The sequence below is a fragment of the Durio zibethinus genome, chromosome 22 (assembly GCF_047325235.1).
Source record: "Durio zibethinus cultivar Kanyao isolate XHJ-2024 chromosome 22, ASM4732523v1, whole genome shotgun sequence".
Lineage (NCBI taxonomy): Eukaryota > Viridiplantae > Streptophyta > Magnoliopsida > Malvales > Malvaceae > Durio > Durio zibethinus.
The window spans coordinates 18,648,016-18,660,407 of record NC_143183.1 but is presented as its reverse complement, the minus strand read 5'-3'; the positions used below and the strand labels follow the sequence as shown (position 1 = coordinate 18,660,407).

The window sequence follows — 12,392 nt, the reverse complement described above, 5'->3', positions numbered from 1 at the left end:
TCTAAACGGTGTCGCTTAAGGTATTTTTCCTTTTTTTTTTTTAAATTATTTTTGGATCCCTTTAAACCTTTTACTAATAGAAATGAATCTAAAGCAAAGCAATTTTCATTTTATACAAAAAAAAAAAATCATTTTTATTAACTCAAAAAGCTAAAATAAAGCTTTTTTTTTTATTATATTTTCAAAATAGTTTCTACATTTTCTTTTTCTACTTATTTTCTCTCCATAAGGGCTCTTCTCTCTTTCTTCCTTTATCTCAAAAACTCCCCATTTTATTTCTTCATTTGAAGCAGCTATGGCTTTTAGAGGAGTAAGTCTCTCTTTCTTTTGACTCTTTGAGATCTGATTTAGTTTGGATTATTTTTGTTCTCTTTGTTTTAGGTTAAAATGAGTTGATTTTTCCTTTTTTATTTTCATGCTGAAATTAAACAAAGTGGAGGTTTTTATTATATGGGTAGCTTCTATTTTTGTTTTAATTTATTGGGTTTTTTTTTCCTTTGTGTAAGATTGAATCTTCCATGTCTATTAAGATCTTAGCTTTTAGTTTTAGTTGCATGTTGTTTTTCCTTTTTGGGTTCATGAAATAATAGATTCCTTGATTAGATATGTTTTGCAGTTTCATTAATTAAAATCTGATGGGAATGTTAAGCAAGTCAAGCTTGGGACTTTGATGCAATCCCATTGAGCTTAGTTAAAGTAAAGTTGCCTCAAGAGCACTGCTTGAAGAAAAGATGGATTTTGATTTTGTACTCAAAATAGTGTATTCAAGGTAAATTGTCCTTTTATGGCCTCTTTTTTGTGCATCTTCGTCCCCAATTGTAAAGACTGCATCTCGTTGTAAATAGGCCTTGAGATTTGAACCAGGATTAGGCTTTTGAGTTATGTTTGATTGGTTTGCTGAATGACGGGCTTGAAATTTTATGTGCACTGCTTTGGCCTCAATTCCCATGAAATCTATGGCACTTGTGAATGGCAATGGAGTTAGAAATTAAGGATCGTTTTGGAACATTATGTTTTAGTGTCCATTTACACATTTAAATTTATCATGTGTTTTAGACGCATCTGCGTCTTGGACCTGTTGTTTAGGGTTTGTTGAACAAAGTTTATTTTGCTTTGCAGAAAATGTTATGGTTTTTTAATATAAAAAAGTCAATACTACTCATTTTTGGTTGGAGTAAGCATTGAACTTTGAGAATTTGTTTCTGGTTTTCAGGCAAATATATCATCTGGCATGGGAGTGGCTGAACACAGCAAAAGTACGTTCCTGGAGCTGCAGAGGAAGAAGGTGTTCCGATATGTGATCTTTAAGATTGATGAGAAGAAAAAGGAAGTTGTAGTTGAAAAGACTGGAGGTCCATCTGAGAGCTATGACGATTTCACTGCTTCGTTGCCTGAGAATGATTGCCGTTATGCAGTTTATGACTTTGATTTTGTGACTTCTGAGAACTGCCAGAAGAGCAAGATCTTTTTTATTGCATGGTCAGTGTCTCTTTCAATTGCAAAATAATTCAATTCTGTCAAAATATTGTGCTGCATTAGCATTATAATTCAGTGAGTCTGATCTAATTATAACACATCTCATTCTTTATTTCCTCCTTTTTCTCTCTGTTTGGCTTGTGAAACTCCTACACCATTGTATGCTCATTGTATAATGCAACTTGACAGAAAATGGAAGCCTGTAATGTTGGATCAATTTTTTAATCCTTTTCCCATATATCTTCATGCCTTTGATTTTTTGTAAATGATCTTTTGGTTGAAAATTTGATCATTTATGCTTTGTTAATGCCAGGAGCCTAAGGAATTTTGAATGCTGTTGTTTTTTTCTTAGGACTTTCTAGGAACTATTTTCCTTACTCAGGTTATTGTAGATTGTGTTAGTTTTGCTAGAAATACAAATGAACATGGTGTATGGGTGATGTGCCCTCCGTTCTCCAAGCAAAGAGACGGAGAGCGAATAAATATTGGTGGTGAATGAATCCATGGATGTCATGCTTCCAATGGAACTTTGGTATTTGTGCGTGAATTTAAAAGTACTTCTTCTAAGATGACGTTTTGTACTCAGGTTCCATACAAAATCAAATTATCTTCTTCACATTGGATATTAGTTTTTTGATTTTCCTACTATGCAGTTACAGTTCACAAAATTTTCTTAGTACCCCTGGATTTGATTTGTCCTGTTCTTTTACATTATTAAAAAACTGGGATCTTTTGGATTTTTTTTACTATCTACTGGTTTGGCACAAATTTGCCTTTATGATCTGGAAGGTAATTTGCTCTAGCAGTTTCATGTTTTTTCCCTTTCCTTTTGGCATTGAGAAAGATGGAGATTATATTAATGAAAGGTGTAAGATATTTAGTGAAGATTTAAACTTTGGAGCTGAGTTGTTTTGTGGTGGCTTCTACACTAGGGTAAGCAAAGAATCTTGTGTGTGATTACAAGGTGCTTCATCAGTGGTCCTGTTTTCTGGTGCATTCCTTGCTTATCTAATGCAATATTAAACCAAGTTTATCTGCTTTGCTTTTCTTTCTCTCTAAGGTTCATAAAATCAAGTTGCCTGAGTGTGCAAAACAGTGGTCTGAAAATTATGAAATTAGTTTTCATTTCTTGCCATTGACCAATTGAAGTTTTTGTGGAATTGTAAGAGAAAACGAGAATGAAAATTAACTGGAGCACATTTTTCTGTTTGTCATCTCTGTTTGTTCTGTATACAAGTCTGAATCTATGTTCTTCTGTAGGTGTCCTTCTGTTTCAAGAATCCGTGCCAAGATGGTGTATGCAACATCCTAGGAAAGGTTCAGAAGGGAATTGGAGGGCATTCATTATGACATCCAGGCAACCGACCCAACTGAGATGGATCTTGAGGTGATCAGAGAGCGTGCACATTAAGCATTCTCTCCCCTTCATCTTAGCAAACTCCCTGGAGTTGCTTTAAGGATCATTGCCTGGTTCAATTAGTTGCTGAATTAAGTGCAGTTATCTGTCTATGACACGGTACATATGTCGTTAAATAACATCTGTGAAGTTTGATTAGGAGCTCAGGGGTTCAAACATCTGGGGGTTGGTATTGGGACCTTGGGCTCCTCATTGCCGTGATGCTTCTCAGATGAAAATGGGTGTGATTATGGATATTTTACTCTTACTAATAGAATGGCATTTCAATCACTTGTCCTGCTGTTCATCAGAGCACTTTCTGATAAATTTTTGTAGTCTTATAGGGGCTGTTGAAATATAAATAATACTTTAATTTCTAAGGTCACAGTCATTAAATCAAATATATCAGCAATTCCATGGCATTTGTTTTCTACTTCTTTTGTTTTATTCGGAGTTTTGATAGTTGAAAAGAAACCATTCTACCAAACAAAATAAAGGCCTACTGTTCTGATAATGATGATGCCTTGCAAGTCCTCAAAGATAGACAAAAAAGTCGCTAGTATATGGTGGACAATTGATCCTCCTACAAGCCTTGGGAAAAAAAGTTGGCATCTTAGGTCTAGGATGATCAATTTGGTCACCTTCGAGCTCTGACCTGTCAACAGTACCACAATTGGGATAATATTCGTATCACATGTAGACAGTAATTGCAACTGTTACAGGCAATTAGGCATGCAAAGGCAAGCCAATTTTGATTCGGGTCATGGTGACAAAAGGGTTGGGATTTTTTTAAGCGGCAACGGCTTTGGTTTTGTTTGGTATTTTTGTTTTAGTTGCACTAAGTATATTTATTTACGTATATATTTAACAATTTTATAAAAATTTACTTTTCATAACGTAAATTTAAACTCAAATAACGTATAAAAAGTAAATGAAATGAAATCATCAGAAATAATCAGTTACAAAAATTGAGAATTAGGCTGCCTGTTACTTCTTCCTACATGTTTTCATTTGATTTGTGCTTCAGTTAAACTCTTGTAATAAATGGGTCTTTTGATCACGAAAAGATGAAAAAAAAAAAAACTGTTATTTTGAAAAGGAGAGATGAAGGGTGTATGAATTGAATGACACCGAGAAAAAAAGATCCCTTGTTTTGAGAAGTTACAGTGGATCCACAAAGCAGACAAGATACGTGTCCAACCACTTTCATCAATATCATACGAATCCCACGTGATCTTGACGCAGACAAGGAATGTCGCTGTATAATAATGTAATGTAAGTAATGAAGAAATATCATCAATTGTTTTTACCAAACCCTTCAAGTTTATGTCTGTTTTTACCGAGTTTCTAGCTACTAGCTACATGGGGTAAAACTGGGTTGGTCAAAAAAAATTGTTTTAATTTATTTTAGTTGTCCTTGTTTGTGGGTAACATTCTTTAATGCGATAATTAAGGAATCACTCAAATCTGTGTTTCTGTTTTTGGAGGCTCCGATCTGTATTCTTTACTCGTAGTAAATCTGATCTTCCACAGTATACGGAGTATTGGAAAGTTCATGAACAGTGCTTTTAAGATTTATATAGGTTGTTTTCCAATAAAGGGTATTGCTTCTTTTTGTGGAGTTTTTGCTTGTCTATTCTACTAGTTCTGGTGGAGCTCTAAATCAAGGTCTTGGAGTAGGAGATATTTTGTAAGTTTCTGGTGTTTGATTGGTGGAATTGGGGATAGGTGAGACAGGTAGGGAAGGCCTAATTGAAGTTAGATTTGGTTGGATATCCTGGATACATAAGAGCAGCATAAAAGTTGTAAACAGCCGGATAATCTGGGTTTTTTTGGCTTTAGCAGCAATTGGTAATTTTGACTGCAATAGGCTAAACTAATATTTCTCATTTTATGGTTCAAGGGGCTTTTGTTGCTATTGAGATGTTTTGCAAGTGTTTGGCAAATCTGAGTTTGTTTCAAGTTTGATTTGGCTTTGTAGCATAAAACTATCTTGGATGAATTTGTCCAATTTAGGACTTTGTTGATGTTCATGTTTTGGATTGTAGGAAAGATATAGAGATTATTCATTTCTTTATGAACTCGAAGACTTACGGTCTTATCTGAAGGATCTTGTTAGATCAACATGAGTAGCAGTAAGACGATCGTCTGGTTCAGAAGGGACCTCAGGATTGATGACAATCCTGCTTTGGCTGCTGCTGCAAGGGATGGTAGTGTCTTTCCTGTTTATATTTGGTGCCCTAAAGAGGAGGGGCAGTTCTACCCAGGTCGAGTGTCGCGATGGTGGCTGAAGCAATCTCTTGCTCATTTGGAGCAGTCCTTGAAGTCTCTTGGGGCTGAACTTTTGCTGATTAAGACCCAAAGTACTCTTTCAGCTCTTTTAGATTGCATCAACGCTACTGGGGCAACAAAAGTGGTATTCAACCATCTTTATGGTATGTTCTGATTCCTCTGATTAATGCTGCTTTTCTAAACCAATATGAATTTTAATTTGCTTTATATTATGAAGCATGTTTATCATTGAATTCTAATGCAATTTCTTTCTTGGTATCCCTGGAATCCAAACAATTGTAACTGCAATGGTCTCTATTGAATTAGACATGCTGACTGCTTACAAGAAGACTATAGCTGCTATAATCTAAACTTCTTTGAGGCGATTTATACTTCTGCTATTAATCCAATGATGTGATCATAATTAACTTACTTTCGGAAGCTTGATCCCCGTTCCCAGCCTTTTTTTTTCCCTAAAAAATGAGAAAATATTAAGCATGAATATTGATGGGATAAAAAGGAAATTTTGATATTCTCAAAGAAGTTATGATAAAGTTTAGTTTAAATTGTGAGTTGTTCATATATTTAAGAAGTGATTAAAAAAATTGTTGCTTAAAAGTTCAGAAACATTGAAGAATGAAATTGGATGGAAATAAACACATAAGAAGTATAGTTTTCATCATGGGATTACCTTGAGATCAGGGTTATTTTTAGAAATCAGCAAAAGAGAGAGTCTAATAATTGAATAAGTGCAAACATGTTAAGTACATGAGCATGCATCCAAAAGGAAGAATAAAGGAATGATTACTTTTCCTTTTGGGGCACAATATTCATAGAAGCACGGCTTATTGGAGCTCTCTATCAGCTCCAATATAGGCAAAGTCATTATTCCTTTAAAAGTAGAAAAATTTTCAATATGGGTCATGTGTGTTGTCTAGAATGGTAATGGACTTCTCAAGGTGGAGTGCTTGTTTCCCTCTGTTTCTTCTTTTCTCTAGGGGAGGATGCTTTACGCGCTAGCCAGATTTAATTTCTTCTTTGTACGATTGTGATGCCTTGACATTTCCCTGCTTTGGTTAATTTCCATGCATGTAAACACAAGTAATTTTTTTGTTTTAGTTGAAATCGACCCTTTATTTACCCCTAGAGTAAATTAATTCCTTCATGGATGAGAAGTTTGGCTGTCCAATTTTGTTCTTATTCCATTCCTTTTTCTTGAGAGGTCTTGTAAGATGTATCATGTTTCCTGTCCGTTTTCAGATCCTGTTTCACTAGTTCGTGATCATAGCATCAAAGAGAAACTGGCAGAGGTTGGCATTTCTGTGCAGAGCTATAATGGAGATTTGTTGTATGAACCATGGGAGATATATGACGAGAAGGGACAAGCTTTTACGACCTTTGATGCATATTGGGACAAGTGTTTGAACATGCAAACGGAACCCATTTCACTTCTTCCCCCATGGAGATTGGTGCCAGTTGCAGGTAAATTTCAACAGAATATCATCTAATTCAGTGTGGTTTTTTCTTGATAGTAAAGTTAATTGGAAGATATCTTGGTTAAAACTATAGTGTTAAAATTAAGATGACAGATCTGCTTCTTTTTTTAATGATGATTTAAGTGGGAACCATGTCATCCTTGTCTTCTGCTAAGAATTCATCTTCCTTGAAGAAATTATGTTTTAGAGATATGTATATGCATGCATTTGTTTGCTTGTTGCAGCCTAAAAAAGTTTTTTTTTTTTTTTTTTTTCCATTTTTAGGGGCACAAATATGATCCTCGACCTCTGATAAATTAATTTCCGTAGACAGATGCATAAGAAGTTTGAAGTTGTTCATGCAAAACATGCACAATGTAGGTTTATACATATTTATGTCTGTGTGAATTTTGAAGAAACAGAAAGATGAATTGTGGATGAACAACTTGTGTGTTTGTGTGTATATACATATGCACATTGCAAAATGAATAACTAGTTGCTGAATCCTTATTAGTGACAGGAACATTAGAAAGGTGCTCTATTGAAAGTTTGGGCCTTGAAAACGAATCAGAAAAATCTAGCAATGCATTGTTAGGAAGAGGATGGTCTCCAGGTTGGAGCAATGCTGATAAGGCTCTAACTGAGTTTGTTGAACAGAATCTATCCGACTATTCAAAAAGTAGGCTTAAGGTTGGGGGCAACTCTACATCAGTTTTGTCCCCATATCTTCATTTTGGGGAGCTAAGTGTGAGGAAAGTTTTCCAGTGTATGCGGATGAAACAGATACTATGGAGAAGAGAACAGAATTCTCAAGGGGAAGAGAGTGTAACACTTTTTCTAAAGGCCATTGGGCTTAGAGAATACTCCCGTTATCTTTGTTTCAACTTTCCATTCACTCATGAGAGATCATTGCTAAGGAACTTGACGTATTTTCCTTGGCATGCTGATGTGAACCATTTTAAGGTTTGGAGACAAGGCCGGACAGGGTATCCATTGGTGGATGCAGGAATGAGGGAGCTTTGGGCAACTGGTTGGATACACAACAGAATAAGAGTGATTGTTTCAAGCTTTGCGGTGAAGTTTCTTCTTCTTCCATGGAAATGGGGAATGAAGTATTTCTGGGACACGCTTTTGGATGCAGATTTGGAATGTGATATCCTTGGTTGGCAGTACATCTCTGGGGGCTTACCGGATGGTCATGAACTAGAAAGATTAGACAGCCCACAGGTGCATTAAGTTCCCTAATTAATTTATTAACTGCAAAAATAAGTAGCAATCAATGCGATTTCGACAAATATCTCCAGTACCTTTCATTTTGAGGTCATGTAATCTTTATTCATAGTAACTTGTGATTTGCAGTCTTTTGCATCTAATTAGAGTTGTGTGTTTGTAAAGTATCTACATCAAGTTTCAGCTTTTGGAATATAGGTTGTGGCTATGCAGTACTGCAAATGGAACATATGTTTCAGCCTACACAAATAGTTTAAAAGTGCAAACTCATCCTTACAATGAATAAAATAATTGGATTATATATGTCTTATTGAACTTGTCCAATATGTTTTACAAACTTTAGAAATATGATCCTTAGCATAATTTCTGGTCTGCAAAAAGCAAATGATATTAGTCAACAGTGGACAGATTTTCTAATTGAGGAAAATGGCTTGTGGTAGTTAGCACTATTAAAAGTAGAGATAGATCTTGTATATTGATGCCATAAGTTATTTTTCCTATCTTTGGACCTCATTTTTTGTTGATTTTTGGAGTCAGATTCAAGGCTCAAAATTTGACCCAGAAGGTGAATATGTAAGGCAATGGCTGCCAGAGCTAGCAAGGATGCCAACCGAGTGGATCCATCATCCTTGGGATGCACCTCCTATTGTGCTTAAAGCTGCAGGTGTGGAGTTGGGCTTAAATTATCCAAAACCCATAATAGATATAGATACAGCTAGAGAACACCTGACAGAAGCTATATTTAAAATGTGGGAAATGGAAGCAGCTGCAATTTCGGATGGTATGATTGAAGAAGTTTTTGATAATTCTGATGGTATTGAAACCTCTTCCATACCAAAAGTTATCCTAAATGAAAAGTCTTCATGTCCAACATATTCATCTAATGATCAGAGGGTTCCATCATTTCAAAATTGCAATAATCGTTCATTAAATAGGAAGAGAGCAAAACATGTGGAAGAAGAAAGCTTGCATTCGGATAAATTGAATAATCACAATAAAGAAGCAGGGACCTCAAGAGGAGAAGAAGACATGTGCTCAACAGCTGAATCTTCAGCATCTAAGAGGCAGAGTACTAGCAGAATATCATTCTCTGTTCCCCAATCTTTCGCTTCATCCGATGTCAGGCCTTTGCAGGAGTATGAATCTTCTGATCTGAAGCAATCATGGCAAGAAAAGATTGACTTGGAACAGACTTCAAGCAGAAATGGTAAGTAATTGCAGTTAATTTATAGTTTGGCTATCTAAGAAGCTACTGAGTTTGGACCCATTTCTAGTTCTTTCGATTACCTGTCTAATACATGGGATTAGTCAACCTGCAAATTAGTGTGCTTTCACGTGCATGACAATTACAAATTATTGGATGATGTTAAGCCATAGCATACAACAATATTTTGTAATTCCCTGTAATAAACTACTCTACAAGAAAGGCAAATGGCTAACTTGTTTTGCTAAGTAATGTGCATGGGTAACTTCAAAATTCATGATATCTGTTTGGGGCCATTCAGAATACTTCCCTTTATCATTCATGATCTTGATGAAGAACAGCTTGGTTGGTTATGGGCATTGCCGCTGTACTTTCTGCGGAAAAGTATTGTAGTTTGCTGAACACTTGTTTTGCTGCCTGTGTTTGTGTTCCCATCACAGCCTCTTTGATTTATTTCTTCTGAAATAGAGCACAGGAATGGAAGCAACAGCAGGAAAATATGATTGTTCAACAAACTATATCCTTGTACAAACTTACACTTAAGATTGCAGTTGCCTTATTGCTTTGCTTTGGAAAGTTGGAAAGATTGAACATAGAAAACCAAGAGAATAGGAAGTAAGACACGTTATCAAAATTCTACTAACAAAGCTGTTCTTACTGATTCAGATTTTCCAATCCCACAAGAAACAACCCCAGTTCCAAACCATGTAAATGGATAAAGAGTGTGCAGTCTATTTGTTTTATAGGTTTTTATGAAGTTTGAGCTTTAATTTCAAATGAAAGATTATGTTTCAAAATAACTTTTTTCAGAAAAAAAAAAAAAAAAAGAGAAAAATGTGGGATGTTGATCATTAACTTCTAATACATCTTTTGAAACTTTATACTGTCAACTTAGCAGGAGCTATGGGATAGTAGTGCGGGTATCTCTCTCATATTCCCAGGCAATGACCTACTGATCAAGAAGATCCAAACGGTCAGCACATGAATGCTGCAGCTTTTATTCTGTTTTCATTTAGGCTCGACTAACTTAAATGTTTCCTATCATATGCTTGCGTTCTGATCAGTTGTTTATATATAGATATTCTCTTCTAGCTATCGCTCCAAGTATAGAACAAATCACCAAATATTTGGGGTTTAGGCTTATGTTTAGTTGCTCATGTCTGCACATGTTCTTGCCAATGATGTAGTTATAACTATGTAATCAAGGTTACATCCTGTAGCAAATAAATAAAGTTGTCTATCTGTTATCTACCATTATACCTTGATGACCGTAATCCAGGATTCAATATAAGTCTAGTAAGCTGTTCTAAATTTGATGAATGATGCTATTAGTTTTGTTTTTGTTGTTTGATGATCAAATCTAGTATTTTTGCACTTCTGGAGCAGACATCCATGTTTATGAGATATGGTAGCATTGATTTTTTTTTTTTTTTATGAAAATTTTTTTGTTAGTTGCATCAAAGTTACTGGAAGGAAATAGATCGATCACCAAGGGTCCAAGAACGTATTTGTTAGCAGGGGAAGAAACTTTAATTGTCTTTCAACTTCCAATTTGCTAAAAGTAGAGCCGATAATTTGTGTATTTGTATTTGTATTCGTTTATTTCACATTTAATATGTGTAAAATATAAAAATTAATGCATCACAACATCAAACAAAAAATACGTTTTTTTTTTTGTCAAATTAATATACAATTTTTATTAATATTTTAAATCATGTTATTTTTATAATTTTTTAATATTATTTTCATATATCTCCTTGTTACATTTTAAATTGTTAGGCTTACATGGAAGTTCCTCCCAAACATTCTTAGTCATTATCTCTTTTTTCAGAACTTCAGTACTTTCAGTTTGATTATTCACAAACTTAATTCATCAAATAAAAAATTATTTTCATACAATTTTTATGTTATTATTTGAGAAAATATTCAAACTAGGAAAATGAGTTTATAGATATTTAAGCTCAGACCAGGGGTACCCAATGTGGCAATGAAAGATTATTATTATTATTGGAGTTATCTCGAATATAGGGCATGTAGTTACTTATCGTAAGTTGTCAGTTACGGTATATTTTATTTTAATCTAATAGACTGAACAATTTATTTATTATCGGATTTTTTGTTAAAAAAAAAAGTTATTATTATTATTATTATTATTATTATTTACTGGCATTGGAGTGTAAAAAACTGTTAGTAAAACACACTGATAATTATATACAAAATAATTTTTACTTTAAGCAAGAAAACAAACATAAAATTTAACATTATAAAGTTTAATTTATCTAACAATACACTGATTTGTTTGTTGATTGGTTTATTTATTTAATTAATTGATTCTTTATATGTAATATTCTATTATAATTGTAATTTTTCTTATAATTCTAATTTCTAAAAAAAAAATATAATTTCAACCAAGTTCACCATGAAAGGTTAGAAAGGTGACAAGCAAATTTGCCCCCTACTAGTTGTAGCATATTCTGAAATGTCCTTGTTGCTCATTTCCAGCCAAAAGGTTGCGTAAACCAGCAACTCTTTGTTTAAATAAGTTGACTACTTTGTCAATTAGCCTATGAAATTTTAAGTTATGAATTTTTTTATTATAATAATTATATGCATTAATTAAATTTAAAATAAATGAATAAAATTTAGATTATTAGAGTTTTCAAAATAGTTCTTCTTCAAATAAATTTAAGTAATATTTTGATAAATTACATCATCCTGCTCAAAAGATTTTAACCAAAAAAAAAAATCCTGATTATAATAAAATTAAAATTTATCTTTAGTTTTATATAATAAAAATCAGGTATTTATTTCTAGTTAATATATTCCAATCCTTATTTGCCCAGTAAATTAATGACAAAACAAGGAAAAAAAAGAAAAAAACAATATGAGCGATCAAAAGAATTGACATGAAATGCGCTGAATAGTCCAGTATGACTCACTGTTGTTGTCCTCAAAGGAAAGAAAGATAAGTAAATGACAATCAGCCTTGCCATAAACAAAACTACTTTGTTATTAGTTGGAAATATTTTTCTTTGGGCTGAGCTACCAAGGTTGGTCAATGGACTTGGTCCCCGGTTTTTACGATGGGATTTTGGAAATAGATTTTCGATTGGTACCTCATTACAGTTAGAGGAAATTCATTAAATTATATTATGTTAAGTACTTTTAATAAAGAAACTAAACAAGTCATAAACCAACAAAGATATTGGACATAGTTAGCCAACTGGAGTAAGTTGGTTCAAATCATGTTCACATCTTGGCCTATGTTTGGACAGCTAAGCTTTAATTATTATTAGCTAAATTTAAATATTAATTTTAAAGATATTTATTTAATATAAAA

At 33.7% G+C, this 12,392-nt stretch overlaps 1 protein-coding gene and 1 pseudogene across 11 annotated transcripts; both read left to right on the top strand.

Moving 5' to 3' along the window:
• Positions 1-157: 157 nt before the first annotated feature.
• Positions 158-3,020, top strand: LOC111306716 (actin-depolymerizing factor-like; annotated as a pseudogene). Its single transcript, XR_016332018.1, has 3 exons — positions 158-310; positions 1,214-1,479; positions 2,737-3,020. The product of XR_016332018.1 is annotated as an actin-depolymerizing factor-like (transcript).
• A 1,110-nt stretch (positions 3,021-4,130) lies between these two features.
• Positions 4,131-10,707, top strand: LOC111306714 (cryptochrome-1-like). Of its 10 annotated transcripts, none has more exons than XM_022904528.2 (6): positions 4,131-4,147; positions 4,921-5,307; positions 6,404-6,625; positions 7,133-7,845; positions 8,386-9,055; positions 10,505-10,706. In XM_022904528.2, the coding sequence occupies exons 2-6, from the start codon at positions 4,998-5,000 to the stop codon at positions 10,609-10,611; spliced, it is 2,022 nt and encodes a 673-aa protein (XP_022760263.1). In that variant the 5' UTR covers positions 4,131-4,147; positions 4,921-4,997; the 3' UTR covers positions 10,612-10,706. The 10 variants fall into 10 exon arrangements, with proteins under 10 accessions (XP_022760263.1, XP_022760262.1, XP_089607845.1 ...); XM_022904527.2 differs by lacking the exon at positions 4,131-4,147 and adding an exon at positions 4,479-4,723; XM_089751719.1 differs by lacking the exons at positions 4,131-4,147; positions 10,505-10,706 and adding exons at positions 4,479-4,723; positions 9,951-10,306 and having other exon boundaries at positions 7,139-7,845.
• The last annotated feature ends 1,685 nt before the right edge of the window (positions 10,708-12,392 follow it).

Bases quoted from the DNA above. Each gene is read 5' to 3' on its own strand.
- LOC111306714 (XM_022904528.2), top strand. From the start codon at position 4,998: ATGAGTAGCAGTAAGACGATCGTCTGGTTCAGAAGGGACCTCAGGATT. The intron at 7,846-8,385 runs GTGCATTAAGTT...TTTTGGAGTCAG, and splicing joins AAAGATTAGACAGCCCACAG to ATTCAAGGCTCAAAATTTGA. The intron at 9,056-10,504 runs GTAAGTAATTGC...TTTTTTTGTTAG, and splicing joins ACAGACTTCAAGCAGAAATG to TTGCATCAAAGTTACTGGAA.